Source organism: Salmo salar, chromosome 26 (assembly GCF_965601325.2).
Source record: "Salmo salar chromosome 26, fSalSal1, whole genome shotgun sequence".
NCBI classification, from domain to species: Eukaryota; Metazoa; Chordata; class Actinopteri; order Salmoniformes; family Salmonidae; genus Salmo; species Salmo salar.
In genome coordinates, this window is record NC_138316.1 from 4,273,963 (window position 1) to 4,292,352 (window position 18,390).

Consider the following 18,390-nt stretch of genomic DNA (forward strand, 5'->3'; position numbering starts at 1 on the left):
TGTTGGTTAAGGGCTTGTAAATAAGTATTTCACTTTTCGGCGCATGTGACAAATACAGTTTTATTTGATTTGAACCTTTGCCCCAGTCGGAGGTCCTGAGCGCTCTGCAGCAGGTTTTCATCAAGGATCTCTCTGTACTTTTCTGCATTTATCTTTCCCTCGATCCTGACTAGTCTCCCAGTCCCTGCCGCTGAAAAACATCCCCACAGCATGATGCTGTCACCACCATGCTTCACCGTAGGGATGGTGCCAGGTTTCCTCCAGACATGATGCTTGGCATTCAGGCTAATGAGTTCAATCTTGGTTTCATAAGACCAAAGGATCTTCTTCCTCATGGTCTGAGAGCCCTTTAGGTGCCTTTTGGCAAACTCCAAGTGGGCATTCAGGTGCCTTTTACTGAGTAGTGGCTTCCGTCTGGCCTCTCTACCATAAAGGCCTGATTGGTGGAGTGCTGCAGAGATAGTTGTCCTTCTGAAAGTTTAATCTTAACAGAGGAACTCTGGAGCTCTGTCAGAGTGACCATCGGGTTCTTTGTCTCCTCTCTGACCCCGATTGCTTAGTTTGGCCGGGCGGCCAGCTCTAGGAAGAGTCTTGGTGGTTCCAAACTTCTTCCATTTAAGAATGGTGGTGTCCACTGTGTTCTTCAATGCTGCATACATTTTTGGGTACCTTTTCCCAGATCTGTGCCTCGACACAATCCTGTCTCAGAGCTCTACGGACAATTCCTTTGACCTCATGTCTTGGTTTTTGCTCTGATATGCACTGGCAACTGTGTGACCTTATATAGACAGGTGTGTCCAATCAATTGAATTCACCACACGTGTACTCCAATCAAGTTGTAGAAACATCTCAAGGTTGATCAATGGAAATTGGATGCACCTGAGATCAATTTAGAGTCTCCTAGCAAAGGGTCTGAAAACTTATGTAAATAAGGTATCTGTTTTTTTTTATAAATTGCAAACATTTCTAAAAATCTGTTTTTACTTTGTCATTATGGAGTATTGTGTGCAGATTGATGAGGAACATTTTTTTTCATACATTTTCAAATAAAGCTGTAACGTAACAAAATATGGAAAAAGTCAAGGGGTCTGTATACTTTCAGAATACACTCTATATGATATTATATGTAAAATAAAAAAAGAGAAATAAAGAAAATGCACCGTGTTATCCTAATTATTGTGCTAGGGATATATTTTTTATTTAACTTTTATTTAGTCAGGCGAAACCCATTGAGACCAGGGTCTCATTTTCAAAGGTGCCCTAAGCACAGTAATACAATAGTCCAAAATTATCACTCTAACAAAGATAGAAAATATTTTAAAAATGTAAGGTACAACTCATAACAATCTCTTCATTCAATCAAAACATCTGCAACTCTCATTCAACACACTAATACTAGAGTCTTAAACTGCCCTGGCGGCACCAGGGAATCAAGATGCAAGGAGATCTGCAGGCTATTTCAAGAATGGGAGGCATTAGAACTGAAAGTGGATCTACCTAGATCGGTATGGACTATTTTAACCTCGAGAGTTAACCATCCCTGTGAACGGGTTTGGAGTATCATATTTGTTTATTTTAAACAGTGAAATTAGGTAGGTTGGAAGCTTTTTCAGAATAGGGTTGTAAACAAACAGGGAGTATTGAAGTTATGTACGGGACGTTAGTGAGGTCCAGCTGACCCTTTGATACAGGATGCAGTGATGAATATTAAACCTGTCACCTGTGATGAAGGGAAGTGCTATGGAGACTGCAGCCAAAGGTTTTAGAGTGGTGTCTGCTGCATTTTGCTAAAATGGTGTCACCATAGTCCAAAACTAGCAGGAAAGTTGACAAGATCTATTTTAAATCATAGCTATTTAACTAGCTCTTCCGTATGTTTTTTAAACATTAGATCTTCATCAATCCAAACACCCAAATAATGTATTGTGAAATCTGTTGTAAAATGTATTTTACATGTTTTACATTTACATTTTAGTCATTTAGCAGACGCTCTTATCCAGAGCGACTTACAGTAGTGAATGCATACATTTCATTGATATTTTTTGTTGTTTTTGTACTGGCCCCCCGTGGGAATCGAACCCACAACCCTGGTGTTGCACACACCATGCTCTACCAACTGAGCCACAGGGAAGTCAAATTTATTTATATAGCCCTTCTTACATCGGCTGATATTTCAAAGTGCTGTACAGAAACCCAGCCTAAAACCCCAAACAGCAAGCAATGCAGGTGTAGAAGCACGGTGGCTAGGAAAAACTCCCTAGAAAGGCCGAAACCTAGAGAGGAACCAGGCTATGAGGGGTGGCCAGTCCTCTTCTGGCTGTGACTGGTGGAGATTATAACAGCACATGGCCAAGATGTTCAAATGTTCATAAATGACCAGCATGGTCAAATAATAATAATCATAGTCGTTGTCGAGGGTGCAACAAGTCAGTAACACAAGAGTAAGTGTCAGTTGGCTTTTTCATAGCCGATCTTTGAGAGCATCTCTACCGCTCCTGCTGTCTCTAGAGAGTTGAAAACAGCAGGTCTTATTATCATGTATATAACTGCCTTATCTTTTGCTGGACCCTAGGAAGAGTACAGAAGCTACTGGGGATTCATAATAAATACAAATACAAACAATGGAAAAATCTAATAATTTATTATTGAAATAGTATGGGCGACCGAGAAAAACAAATCGGTACAATAATGCAGAGCATCCGGGTCTGGGCAGATAAGATCAAGTTGTTGTTCGTATGTGTTGTTTGTATCTGGTGTATTAAAAAAAGGTCAAATTAAATATTAGAAAAAAATAACTATGTAGAATAGGTTACAATCTAGACCTACTGATAGATAGATGTAGTTCTAACTAATAAATTATCTCTAGGCTAACAGTGATCACTGAAAAGTACATTTTCTGAAGAAAATGTGGTGTGCTTGCTAGCTTGTTTTAAAGTATGTATGGTTATGAAATAAGTTATAGTAGTGGTAGTGTCTGCATTAGCAATGGTGGTGACAGGTTATAGTTGAAAAGGTAGGTAGATGAAAAGATTGATTGGTTGGTTTATAGCTAACAGTACGCTTTAACTTGAAATGAAAACACTTTCTGACAACATTAGAGACATATAATATCTGAAAATGTTGCTAGACTCTTACCCCAATACATGGATGAACTCTACTCCCTCTCTGTCATGGATGCCATGGTTGTCCTTAGTTTGAAGATGTAATCCGGAGACAGGTGTTTTATACAACTGCCATCTGTGGTCTCTTTTCAACTCCCTCCGCATTTGCAATCATACTCTGCTTCCTTGAAATGAAAACACCGTTTGGGTCTTTGCGTGTCAAAAACGATACACGTCACATAACACTATTTGACGCATCAAATAAGCTTGTTTACCAATCAAGACCTGAATATGACTACATGTCACATAATAATTTAACACGTTCATACATTTTTTTATGTAGTTATTACACATTGATTACACTCACTCATATTTCATATGTCACAACGATTCACTGACACGTATGCTATGATGCTGGTAAAGTTTTGTCTCGCGCACCTGCAGCTGCCACACGAGCACAGACACACTTCCCCAAGCTCTGAACAGTGCTGGTCATATAGCTAGCTGATGGATGCAAACAATGTCCTTCCCCAAAATCATAGCAAAATGACAATCTGTTTCAGTATTTATAGTTAGCTAGCTAGCTAGCTATCTAGCTAGGTGTCATTATCTAAAATACCCCTAATTTATAAGACAGTTCTTATTTGACTAATGGGGGTTGGACCCACTTATGTGAAGCTTGCCACAATTAAGGATTAGCCACAGTAGTGGAATTTGCGGTTCACCTTCAAAATAAAAGTCTGTCATTGAAAGTGATGCAAATGAATACAAATAGTGGAATCATGCCATAATGGAATAGATCATGCTAAATGAGGTTGGAATGTTCTTATATAAATTCAACAAAAGACAATCATTTGTTAATTTTACCAAAATCTGTTGAAAAAACACTGGATGTATTAGACTTTAGAATTGCATTTGGGGCATACTTATTTCACTGTACAAACTTACTTATGGATTGTGGATCAATGACATGGGGTATCAGTCTACCCTGTGACACCCAGAGAACATTAGCTTTGTAGCTCTTATTTCGGGACTCTGAAACCACTGTGAATTGAGGCAGATTTATTGTACCAGTCAACCTACTATGTGCATTGAACACTATTCCAGAGGAAAAACAATACAACGTAGATATTTTGGAGCTTGATACTGCTGAGGACTTTGGGAAAAAAGCACTTGGGTACCGAGTAGACTGATACCCCATTTAATTTATCCCCAATACTTAGGTAAGGCTGTACAGTGCAATATGAATGTCAATACACACAATAGGCTGACTGGGGAGGTAACAATGGTTCCAGAGAAGAAGGCTGACATTTTACGTGTCCTCAACAGATTGTGTTTTTTGTTCGTTTCTTTGCGTTGTTTGTAACTTATTTTGTAACTTATTTTGTAGATAATGTTGCCGCTACCGTCTCTTATGACCGAAAATAACTTCTGGACATCAGGACTGCGATTACTCACCACGGAATGGCAGAATTCTTTTTGTCCTTTAACGAGTCTGATGAGCCCGACACGAATGATATACTGCTTTCTCGGGAAGGCCCAGATCCCCGTGAAGAGGAGGTGGAGAAAAAGGGGCCAGAGGGCGGGCTGCCTTCTGAGAATTCGTAGGCGATCGAATAAACCCCCACTTCCTTCTATTCTGCAAGCAAACGTGCAATCTTTGGAGAATAAAATCGATGACCTACGTGGAAGATTAAACTACCAACGGGACATTCAAATCTGTAATATCTTATGCTTCACGGAGTCGTGGCTGAACGACGACACTATCAACATACAGCTGGCTGGTTATACGCTATACCGGCAGGATAGAACAACGGTGTCTGGTAAGACAAGGGGCGGCGGAATATGTATTTTTGTAAATAACAGCTGGTGCACGATATCTAAGGAAGTCTCGAGCTATTGCACATTGACTCTGTACCGGTACCCCCCTGTATATAGTCTTGCTATTGTTATTTTACTGCTGCTCTTTAATTACTTGTTACTATGTATTTCTGTTGGTTAGCGGCTCGTAAGTAAGCATTTCACTATAAGGTCTACACTTGTATTCGGTGCATGTGACTAATAAAATTTGATTTGATTTCCCACAGTCAAAGTCTCGCAATAAGAGCTACGATGCTAATATTTGCATAAACTCTTCACAGTTGTGCTCTGTGGGTGTCACCGAGTAGACTGACAGCCCATTTCATTGCTCCACATTCCAACACTGCAACCTTGTTTAACATGATCTAGCCTAAATATGGCATGATTCCACCAATTGTAACCTTCTTCATCACTTTCAAACGGGGTCTTTTATCTTAAAGGTGAAATGCAAATTCCACTATTGTGGCTAACCCTTATTGTGACTAGCTTCACAACACATAACCCAGTCCGGTCAAGCCATACTAGTCAGATGAAGCTAGCTGGCTGCTTCTAACGTTAGTTTTGGGCAACAGGGTTAAGTACCTGGCTAGCTAGTTATTTCAATAGGAGAACAACAAGTGGCTACCTAGCTAATACTTACTCACATGGATTCCTAAATCATTGCTAAGAATATTGAAAAAGTCTGCAGTTTCCACTGGTTATTGTTTTCAGGCTGGTTGCATTGATGCTAGCTAGGTACCAAGCTAAAGCTAGCTAGCTAATAACATCTGGATCAAAGATATTTGCAAACGTTTTTGATCCTGCTCGTTTGATCCTGATCTAATTTCAAATGCTCACACAGACGTATTCCCATTTGGTGGAACAAATAATGCATTATTATCAACGCAGTATTGTACAGCTTTGACAGTGATCGTAATGGTGGCGCTTGGCTTGTACGTGCAAATTCAGCAAAAACAACATTCTATAATAGAATTGTGTTATTTGACGTGTCAAATGAAAAGCTTATTTGACACGACAACTAGTGTTATTTGACGTGTATCTTTTTTGACACACAAAGACCCAAACAGCGTTCCATAGTGGATTGACTGCATTGTTTGAATGGAATGTTGGCATATTGGCAGTTAATTAGAGAAATTAATGGAATCATTCCTTTAAATCTGTCTGGCTAGCTAGCTAACACATACAGTGCCAATAAATTCTTCACATTCATTGTTTTACACTATCACAGCACTGACAAACCATGGTTGTCCAACTTCCTGACCAACATGGCTGACCTTTGGACCTATATAAGAAGGTTCACGTCAACTCTAGTATTCTAATTCCTAATTCTATGGTCTGACATCAGCAATAAAGGTTTCTACTGACCAGCTGAAAAGTAGGCTACATGCCCCCCTACTGGTCATCCAGGGGCGTTACTTACAGCCTTCTGCGGTTACACTTCCAACCCAGAAGTGGGCTAGAAATCTGTGCCTGTGATTCTTAAAGTAGTGATACAGCTTGTAGGGAATAGATATAACCTTAATGCTTTTGTTTTTCACAGGATCATAGCTATGTAATATACAGTTGAGTCTCGCACAGTTCTTGTTCCATTTAGCTGTCTGTAGTGCAGCCAGCATGTATCTATTTTCATCAACAGCAGCATTTCTCTTGTTCAATTGACCCTTTGCTAAGCCCCACCCCAGAATTTTACACAACCAATCACAGCACTTTATTGGATAGCAACCGTCTCCAACCAAGCTCGTGTCTGATGTCCTCAGACAAGCTCTCTTTTCAATAGCATGGAAGCCAAAGAGGGCTATGGTAAAAACAGAGTTTTCATTTGAAAAATAATTGTTTAAATGGCTAAATAACTGAACAGTGCACCAGGGGTACTTGTGACTGTGATTCCTGAAATGCAGAGCCTGTTGGAGTATTTTTCAAATTCTAAATGATACTTTTGTTAGATTGTTCACTAACTGGTTTGCTATCCATAGTGAAAATATCCTATAGGATTCCATTTTTTATTTTTTTTTAAACATACAAAGATTTTGGAACCTATCCTATAGGATTCTATCTTATAGGATTGCTTCCAAAATCTGATAGGATTTTTCTATTGGATTCTTGTATTGGAATCCTTTTTTTTTTTTACCTCAGATTAGTGATATTAGTATAAACGTTTAAAGTAATCACAATGACGAAATCGATTGCTTAAACAGATAAATATCACTGGTTTTGTCATACAAGCCGGCGGTTTTGGGATTAAGAATTCTACTCTCATTTTCAAACTGAAATAGAGAGGAAAATTTGGGCCGCTCTCTGTATCAAAGTCGCTGACCTCACAACAATACATGGATTTGAGATTCAAAATATCACTCAAATAACAGCCAACACTTGTCACTGTTGATATCTTACGGCGGGTCATGATTCGTTGAAGTTAAATAACAAAGCAACTGATTTGTTTTCTATCCTGTTTCAGCAGCCTCACAAAACTTCTATTCGACATTTTATAATTTAGATGACTGTCTTCAACAAATTCTCTTCTAACCAGTGATATACAAATTATTCACAGATTCACTGTGGCCTTTGAATAATGTTAGTTCAAACAGCACACACACGTTTGCCCCCGCTCTATTGAGATCGATATCAGTGATTAACAAAATAGTGTTACGTTTACCTTTCTGCGTTGGCGACCCACGTGACTTGCAACAAAATACAACAATCCAAAATGCAGCTGGCTGTCTTCTTCAAGTTGTCCTCTAACCAGTGATATACTGTACATATTATTCCCAGATTTGGTGTGTTATGTGTTAAGGTGAATTTGAACAGGACGTGCAACCCCACTCCCCTCTCTCGTTCTATTGATTTCAATATGTGTTGTGTTTCTCTTTCTGTTTTGGCGACCCCCAAATCAAACTGCATCACTCCAAAATGTAGCTGGATGTCATCAGCAGGTTTTGCTCTAATGAGTGATGCAAACAATATTTCCGGTTTCTATGTGGTTTTTGAGTTGTTAATTTCAACAGTTTATACAACCTGATTTCACCCCCTTATCAATATGAGTGATTCATTGCCACTTGTCAAACCCACAGTTGTTGGTGCATATGCAGTTTAAGGTGCGTGTTTAAAATAATACAAGTCATATGACTACTAGGGTGGCACATGTATGTGTAGGTAATACATTTTTATGTTTATGTTTCAATATCTCACAAACTGTTCACTGATTATTGATTTGGACACTTCAAAACTGTGTTTTGACATTGGGCTATTTATCGAAAGTTATTGTCAACAGGAAGCAGCATCATTTTCAACTGATGTTTTAGGGATATGAAATGGACTTTCAACATTATTTTCCAAAAGTAGTCTACATAATTAGGTAAAAACTGCTGAATGAGTCCAAAAACATTTGATTGATTTATTTTGATGATCTTCCAGAATTCATGAAAATGAAAATTTGAAATTGTGTTTTATTACATTGGATAAAGGTAGAGACTCAGAGCTAGAAAATGGTATATCACACACTAAATCAAATCAAAAATCAAATTTATTTTTATATAGCCCTTCGTACATCAGCTGATATTCTCAAAGTGCTGTACAGAAACCCAGCCTAAAACCCCAAACAGCAAGCAAAGCATGTGAAAGAAGCACGGTGGCTAGGAAAAACTCCCTAGGAAAAACTCCCTAGAAAGGCCAAAAACCTAGGAAGAAACCTAGAGAGGAACCAGGCTATGAGGGGTGGCCAGTCCTCTTCTGGCTGTGCAGGGTGGATATTATAACAGAACATGGTCAAAATGTTAAAATGTTAAAATGTTCATAAATGACCAGCATGGTCAAATAATAATAATCATAGTAGTTGTCGAGGGTGCAACAAGCACGTCCGGTGAACAGGTCAGGGTTCCATAGCCGCAGGCAGAACAGTTGAAACTGGAGCAGCAGCACGGCCAGGTGGACTGGGGACAGCAAGGAGTCATCATACCAGGTAGTCCTGAGGCATGGTCCTAGGGCTCAGGTCCTCCGAGAGAAAGACAGAAAGAGAGAAAGAGAGAATTAGAGAGAGCATATTTAAATACACACAGGACACCGGATAAGACAAGAGAAATACTCCAGATGTAACAGACTGACCCTAGCCCCCCGACACATAAACTACTGCAGCATAAATACTGGAGGCTGAGACAGGAGGGATCAGAAGACACTGTGGCCCCATCCGATGATACCCCCGGACAGGGCCACTACAGTTGAGGAACAATGGGAAAGCAAAGTCTGCTTTGAAAGTTGATTAACTTGTAACCTCACTTTTGAGAAAATGGCCCTTAAATGTTTTGGTAAACCTACTGGAGAGCTCTTCTTTGTCTACACCCATTCAGCATCATTCACACCCTCTTAAGCCTAAGCCCCACCCATCTCTTTAAGGATTCAAATGTTGTTGTTTTTTGTTTGTTTATTTCACCTTTATTTAACCAGGTATGCTAGTTGAGAACAAGTTGTCATTTACAACTGCGACCTGGCCAAGGTGAAGCAAAGCAGTGCGACACAAACAACAACACAGAGTTACACATACAGTTGAAGTCAGAAGTCTACATACACTTAGGTTGGAGTCATTTAAAACTAGTTTTTCAACCACTCCACAAATGTCTTGTTAACAAACTATAGTTTTGGCAAGTCGGTTAGGACATCTACGTTGTGCATGACACAAGTAATTTTTCCAGCAATTGTTTACAGACAGATTATAAAAATAAATAAAATTGTACTTCACTTATAATTCACTGTATCACAATTCCAGTGGGTCAGAAGTTTACATACACTAAATTGACTGTGCCTTTAAACAGCTTGGAAAATTCCAGAAAATGATGTCATGGCTTTAGAAGCTTCTGATAGGCTAATTGACATCATTTGAGTTAATTGGAGGTGTACCTGTGGATGTATTTCAAGGCCTACCTTCAAACTCAATGCCTCTTTGCTTGACATCATGGGAAAATCAAAAGAAATCAGCCAAGACCTCAGAAAAAAAATTGTAGACCTCCACAAGTCTGGATCATCTTTGGAAGCAATTTCCAAACCCTTGAAGGTACCACGTTCATCTGTACAAACAATAGTACGCAAGTATAAACACCATGGGACCACGCAGCCGTCATACCGCTCAGGAAGGAGATGCGTTCTGTCTCCTAGAGATGAAAGTACTTTGGTGCAAAAAGTACAAATCAATCCCAGAACAATAGCAAAGGACCTTGTGAAGATGCTGGAGGAAACAGGTACAAAAGTATCTATATCCACAGTAAAACGAGTCCTATATCGACATAACCTGAAAGGCCGCTCAGCAAAGAAGAAGCTACTGCTCCAAAACCGCCATAAAAAAGCCAGACTACGGTTTGCAACTGCACATGGGGACAAAGATCAAACTTTTTGTAGAAATGTCCTTTGGTCTGATGAAACAAAAATGGAACTGTTTGGCCATAATGACCATTGTTATGTTTTGAAGAAAAAGGGGAAGCTTGCAAGCCGAAGAACACCATTTCAACCGTGAAGCAATTTTTAAGTCGCTCTGGATAAGAGCGTCTGCTAAATGACGTAAATGTAAATGTAAGCATGGGGGTGGCAGCATCATGTTGTGGGGGTGCTTTTCTGCAGGAGGGACTGGTGGTGCACTTCACAAAATAGATGGCATCATGAGGAAAGAAAATTATGTGGATATATTGAAGCGACATCTCAAGACATCAGTCAGGAAGTTAAAGCTTGGTCGCAAACGGGTCTTCAAAATGGACAATGAGCCCAAGCATACTTCCAAAGTTGTGGCAAAATGGCTTAAGGACAACAAAGTCAAGGTATTGGAGTCACCATCACAAAGCCCTGACCTCAATCCCATAGAAAATTTGTGGGCAGAACTGAAAAAGTGTGTGCGAGCAAGGAGGCCTACAAAGCTGACTCAGTTACACCAGCTCTGTCAGGAGGAATGGGCCAAAATTCACCCAACTTATTGTGGGAAGCTTGTGGAAGGCTACCCAAAATGTTTGACCCAAGTTAACAATTTAAAGGCAATTCTACCAAATACTAATTGAGTGTATGTAAACGTTTGACCCACTGGGAATGTGATGAAAGAAATAAAAGCTGAAATAAATTGTGATCCTAACTGACCTAAGACAGGGAACTTTTACTAGAATTCAATGTCAGGAATTGTGAAAACTGAGTTTAACCTCTATGGGCTAGGTGGGACGCTTAAAATAGTAGATAATGGCTACATCTCAGAAAGTTTTAAACTGACAGGAGGAGTTAAACAAGGTTGTCCACTGTTGGCATATCTATTTTTTATTGCCATCGAAATGTTAGCTGTTAAAATTAGATCCAACAATAATATTAAGGGATTAGAAATCCGGGCTTAAAAACAAAGGTGTCATTGTACGCTGATGATTCGTGCTTTCATTTAAAACCACAATTAGAATCCCTCCACAGCCTCAAAGAGGATCTAGATACTTTTGCTAATCCCGAAAGAAGGAAATGATCTCACTCCAATAAATGTTCATAGAAAGTTAGCAAAAATAGATAAGATCTTGCAACCATGGAATGGAAAATACCTGTCTATTTGTGGAAAAATCACCCTGATTAATGCTTTAGTCACATCACAGTTTACCTATTCGCTTAAATGTGTTTGGCTAAGGTGTATGTAAAAATCCGACTTCAACTGTAGAATAAACAAACATACAGTCAATAACACAATATAAAAAAAGTATATGTACAGTGTGTGCAAATGAGGTAAGATAAGGGAGGTAAGGCAATAGATAGGCCATAGTGGCGAAATAATGACAATTTATCAATTGAAAGACTGGAGTGATAGATGTGCAGAAGATGATTGTGCAAGTAGAGATACTGGGGTGCAAAGGAGCAACAAAAAAAATAACAGTGTGGGGATGAGGTAGTTGGATGGACTATTTACAGATAGGCTATGTACAGGTGCAGTGACCTGTCAGCTGCTCTGACAGCTGGTGCTTAAAGTTAGTGAGGGAGATATGAGTCTCTGGCTTCAGTGATTTTTGCAATTCATTCCAGTCATTGGCAGCAGAGAACTGGAAGGAAAGGCGGCCAAATGAGGAATTGGCTTTGGGGGTGACCAGTGAAATATACCTGCTGGAGTGCCTGCTATAGGTGGGTGCTGCTATGGTGACCAGTGAGCGGAGATAAGGCGGGGCTTTACCTAGCAAAGTCTTATAGATGACCTGGAGCCAGTGGGTTTGGCGACGAATAAGAAGCGAGGGCCAGCCAACGAGAGGGTGGTATATGGGGCTTCGGTGACAAAACGGATGGCACTGTGTTAGACTGCATCCAATTTGCTGAGTAGAGTGTTGGAGGCTATTTTGTAAATGACATCGCCGAAGTCAAGGATCGGCAGGATAGTCAGTTTTACGAGGGTATGTTTGGCAGCATGAGTGAAGGATGCTTTGTTGCGAAATAGGAAGCCGATTCTAGATTTAATTTTGGATTGGAGATGCTTAATGTGAGTCTGGAAGGAGAGTTTACAGTCTAACCAGACACCGTCCAGAACCTTCCAGAGTAGTGATGCTGGATGGCGGGCAGGTGTGGGCAGTGATCAGTTGAAGAGCATGCATTTAGTTTTATTTGCATTTAAGAGCAGTTAGAGGCCACGGAAGGAGAGTTGTATGGCATTAAAGCTCGTTTGGAGGTTAGTTAACCTCTTGACGGTTGCATAGGATAGGGAGCGCCACAGAGCATTTTGAAAAAAATTTGTGCCCAATTTTAAACGGCCTACTACTCAAACTCAGAAGCTAGGATATGCATATAATTAATACTTGTGGATAGAAAACACCCTAAAGTTTCTAAAACTGTTTGAATGGTGTCTGTGAGTATACCAGAACTCATATGGCAGTCAAAACCCCGAGACAGATCGAAACAGGAAGTGGAATTCTGAATTGCGAACTCAACTTCATCACGTTGCCTATTAATCACACCGTGAGCTATGGTTCATTGAGCACTTCCTATTGCTTCCACTAGATGTCCTCAGTCTTTACAAAATGATTTGAGTCTCCTACTGTGAAAACTGACGAATTGACACGCTGTGGAACGTGGTCACACGGAGAGGGCCATCACCATTATGACGCCGGCGCCCCTGGTTACCCTCCCCTTTCGAAACGTTTTGAAACACAATGCGATCGTCCTCCTCGAATCTTATTGGAGCTCTGGTTGAAAAAGGCCCTAAAGATTTATGTTATACAACGTTTGACATGTTTGAACGAACCTAAATAAGAAAAAAATGCATTTTGTTGAAAGAGTAGCCCCGCGCACGTCTGAACTTTTGGTGCAGCCTTCAGAACGCGCTAACAACAACAAGCTAATGGAACATAAAGGATGAACTTTTTCGAACGAAAATACATTTGTTGTGGACCTGGGATGCCTGGAAGTGCCTAAGGATGAAGATAATCAAAAGTAAGGGATTATTGACAATAGTATACAAGACTAGATTTGATATGCGATTGTTCCAAAATGGCTAGCCTATTGCTATTGCTAGCCTATTGTTCTGAGTATCGCATCCCCTTTTATCGCAAAGTGTGATTACCCAGTAAAGTTATTTTTAAATCTGGCATTACAGGTGCTTTCAAGAGATATTCATCTATAAATGTTAGAATGACAATATTACATTTTAAAAATGTTTTCGAATAGTAATTTAGTAAATTGTAGCGCTGTTTCATCGGATGCATTTGAGGGAAAATAGTTAGTCAACGTTACGCACCGATGTAAAATGCTGTTTTTTTATATAAATATGAACTTTATCGAACAAAAGAATGCATGTATTGTGTAACATGATGTCCTAGGTGTGTCATCTGATGAAGATTGTCAAAGGTTACTGCTGCATTTAGCTGTTTTTTGTCTGAGAAGTAGTTGGTGAACCAGGCGAGGCAGTCATTTGAGAAACAAAGGCTGTTGAGTGTGCCGATAAGAATGTGGTGATTGACAGAGTCGAAAGCCTTGGCCAGGTCGATGAATACAGCTGCACAGTATTGTCTCTTATTGTCTCTTAGTATTGTCTCTTATCGATGGCGGTTATGATATCGTTTAGGACCTTCAGCGTGGCTGAGGTGCACCCATGACCAGCTTGGAAACCAGATTGCATAGTGGAGAATGGTTTGACTTACCTATAATAAGGCACATACAATATATTTAGCAATAACAAAAATAAACATTTCTCATCTGCTATAAGAACAGTTACTAAAAATGAGATTCAAATTGCTACAATTTATCTAGCTAGCTAGACATGCAAAATGTGGCTAACAGTAGTTTCTTAGCTAGCCTGTTGGGGTTAGGGGGCAGTATTTGCACGGCCGGATAAAAAACGTACCCGATTTAATCTGGTTACTACTCCTGCCCAGTAACTAGAATATGCATATAATTGTTTGATTTGGATAGAAAACACCCTAAAGTTTCTAAAACTGTTTGAATGGTGTCTGTGAGTATAACAGAACTCATATGGCAGGCAAAAACCTGAGAAGATTCCTTACAGGAAGTGGCCTGTCTGACAATTTCTTGGGCTTCTTGACTCTCTTTATTGAAAACTGAGGATCTTTGCTGTAACGTGACACTTCCTACGGCTCCCATAGGCTCTCAGAACCCGGGAAAAAGCTGAATGATGTCTTTGCAGCCCCTGGCTGAAAAACATTAGCGCCTTTGGTAAGTGGTCTATCAGAGGACAATGAGACTGAGGTGCGTGCACGAGGCGACCCCATGTTTTTATTTTCTCTGTCTTTGAACTAAAACAACGACTCCCGGTCGGAATATTATCGCTTTTTTACGCGAAAAATGGCATAAAAATTGATTTTAAACAGCGGTTGACATGCTTCGAAGTACGGTAATGGAATATTTAGACATTTTTTTGTCACGAAACACGTCGGGCACGTAACCCTTATTTACCCTTCGGATAGTGTCTTGAACGCACGAACAAAACAGAGGATATTTGAACATAACTATGGATTATTTTGAACCAAACCAACATTTGTTATTGAAGTAGAAGTCCTGGGAGTGCATTCTGACGAAGAACAGCAAAGGTAATAACATTTTTCTTATAGTAAATCTGACTTTGGTGAGGGCTAAACTTGGTGGGTGTCTAAATAGCTAACCCGTGATGGCTGGGCTATCTACTCAGAATATTGCAAAATGTGCTTTCACCGAAAAGCTATTTTAAAATCGGACATAGCGAGTGCATAAAGGAGTTCTGTATCTGTAATTCTTAAAATAATTGTTATGTTTTTTGTGAACGTTTATCGTGAGTAATTTAGTAAATTCACCGGAAGTTTGCGGTGGGTATGCTAGTTCTGAACGTCACATGCTAATGTAAAAAGCTGTTTTCTTATATAAATATGAACTTGATTGAACAAAACATGCATGTATTGTATAACATAATGTCCTAGGATTGTCATCTGATGAAGATCATCAAAGGTTAGTGCTGCATTTAGCTGTGGTTTGGGTTTATGTGACATTATATGCTAGCTTGAAAAATGGGTGTCTGATTATTTCTGGCTGGGTACTCTGCTGACATAATCTAATGTTTTGCTTTCGTTGTAAAGCCTTTTTGAAATCGGACAGTGTGGTTAGATTAACGAGAGTCTTGTCTTTAAAATGGTGTAAAATAGTCATATGTTTGAGAAATTGAAGTAATAGCATTTCTAAGGTATTTGAATAACGCGCCACGGGATTCCACTGGCTGTTGAGTAGGTGGGACGATTTCGTTTTGCTAGCATAAAAATGAGTGCATAAAATGCTGCACAATGATGAAAATATGACTAAAACATTGACAACTTCGTCAGGAGACATAAGGAAATAAATACTGTACTCACAGTTATTGCATTCATGCACAGTGAAGGATAAAACCGTTAGAATGATAATGTTAGAAAGCCAGAGATTCTATGCGCAGCCACAGGCGGCGAGCTGAACTTGTTATTTAACACCGCAAGCCTATGCTAGCTGTGACGTCATCAGTCACTCAGGTTTTCTTAAGAAAAATACGATTCTGATTAGGGTGACAAAATCCTACAAGACTTATCAAAAACATATAGGATCCAATCAGATTACTTTTTATTTCCAATAGGAAAAAAACTAGTTCAATAGGATTCCAATAGGATTCTGATACAGTTGACACAATATCCTATAGGACTGCAAGAATCCTAGAGGATCACTTTTTATTTCCAATAAAAAAAAGTAGTCCAATAGGATTTTGATATAGGATTTCAGTAGAAAAATCATAAATCCTATAGAATATTTTGACACATTTGCCCCTCCCAACAACTGGAATAGGCACATTCAAACAGAAGTGGAGATTTGAAATTTCCGAAATGTCAATTTTCAAAAATATTGCATGCTAGTGATGCTAGCACAGTAAATTAGCTTACTCGCTTCTGAGGAGGAATAGGAATGGTGGTTGTTTTTGAAAAATCTACTCACAGCCAATAAAATGCTTTCACTGGCAGCTGCTGGCAATCTGCACTCCATTCATATGTATTAGATAAGTTTCCAATATGAACTTCCTCAGGCTTTCGAACTTCACATTTACAACCACTGCTTTCCCTCCCTCCCTACCTTCTCTCCTCCTCCCCCTCTCTTTGTTGATTATGTACAGCAGTGGTTATCAACCGGTCGATTGCAGTCAACTGTTCAATCTACCGTAAATTCCGGACTATAAGCCGCAACTTTTTTCCCAGGCTTTGAACCTCGCGGCTTAAACAATGACGCGGCTAATATATGGATTTTTCCCGCTTTCAATTTATTTTCTCCAAAAACAAACATTCTGTGACGTGCTCAGTTTTTTGGCGGCATGAAGCTTTCATTAGACCAATGAAATTGACGAACAGGTTAAGGTCAAACAACTTTTTTGTTTACTGTTTAGATTAAATCGAGCGCTCTCAAACTTCCCATCATTCTGATTACGGTAGTCATTTTGTCACCCTCATCATGGCAAAGACACGGAGAAATGCATATGATGCAGCTTTCAAGTTGAAGGCGATTGATCTGGCTGTTGGAAAAGGAAATAGAGCCGCTGCACGGGAGCTTGGTCTTAATGAGTAGATGATAAGATGTTGGAAACAGCAGCGTGAGGAATTGACTCAGTGCAAAAAGATAACTAAAGCTTACTGCAATTTTTTTTTTTTTTACAAGCCGTGTTTCGTTAAAGCCTATTTATTTTTGTTACAAGCCGTGTTTCGTTAAAGCCTATTTATTTTTGTTACAAGCCGTGTTTCGTTAAAGCATGTGTAAAGTTAATTTGTTTCAATGTACCGGTAGGCACCTGCGGCTTACAGACATGTGCGGCTTATTTATGTTCAAAATAATATATATTTTTTAATTCAGTGGGTGCGGCTTATATTCAGGTGCGCTTAATAGTCCGGAAATTACGGTACGAGGCATTCCAAGTCGATCGCCTAACATTTCTGTAGAAAAGCCGATAAAGCCTTGCACCACTATTTCTTTTAAATTCAAGTGTTTTGCTGGCCATTTGGATAGCTCAAATCACTGTGCCTGCAGCTTCTACGACCCCACAGCCACGTTTGATACTATGTGAGATTTCATAACTTTTCTCTATATTTAGCCTGTTCTCTATATTTAGCCTGTAGCCCCTCTCTCTCTCACCATACCACTGGCATTCCCAAATCAGAGCAGGGAGAGACAGCACTGCCATTCAGAGGAGAAACTGCGTGGGTGTGCACTTGTATAGCCTACATGTATAGGAGGTGCCATTTAGCAGACACTGTTATCCAGAGCGAGTTACAGGAGCAATTAGGTTTAAGTGCCTTGCTCAAGGGCACATTGACAGATTTTTCACCTCGTCGGCTCGGGGATTCAAAACAGCGAACTTTCGGTTACTGGCCCAACGCTCTTAACCACTATGCTACTTGCGGCATGTATTAGTATGTGCAGCATGATTGGTGTGTATGTGGCCTGTATGTGGGTGTAGTAGGTCTGTGTATGTTTATAGGAGGTTTGTGTGTATAAGAAGATAGTGTGTGTGGAGAAGGTGGTGTGTAGGCAGTAAGTGTGTGTGTGTGCGCACATGTGTGCAGGAAGTTAGTCTTCACTCCATCCTGTCAGTCAGTCAGTTGGTGAACTTTAACCACACGCTGCCCTCCCTGTGGTTGTCATGGAAGGCGGTGGCGAGTTGGTGATTCGGTTACCGGGACGATCCCATTCCCCGGACAACAACGGCAACAGTAACTTTGGGTTAGGCGAGTTTGGCCAGACAATGGTGTTAAGGCACAAAGAGGTTCACCACTTCTTCTTGGCCCCCTTCAGGGAGCAGCCGATCTACAGCACGCGGGCCCATGCGTTCCAGATTGACCCCAACACCAAGAAGAACTGGGTGCCCACCAGTAAACACGCTGTCACCGTGTCCTACTTCTATGACAGCACCCGCAACGTTTACCGCATCATCAGCCTCGACGGCACCAAGGTAAAGGCTACTTATAGT

General features: G+C 40.1%; 1 protein-coding gene across 3 annotated transcripts in view; it reads left to right on the forward strand.

Annotated features, from left to right (window-relative positions):
- Window positions 1-18,390, forward strand: part of homer1b (homer scaffold protein 1b) — a 177,535-nt gene that overhangs the window by 52,811 nt on the left and 106,334 nt on the right. For 2 of the 3 annotated variants that reach the window (XM_014174926.3, XM_014174927.3), the window contains one exon: window positions 18,216-18,372. In XM_014174926.3, the coding sequence (XP_014030401.2) occupies window positions 18,216-18,372 (157 nt within the window). Of the gene's footprint in view, window positions 1-17,580; window positions 18,373-18,390 lie in introns of those variants that run through there. The other variant, XM_014174925.3, reaches the window with a different exon arrangement.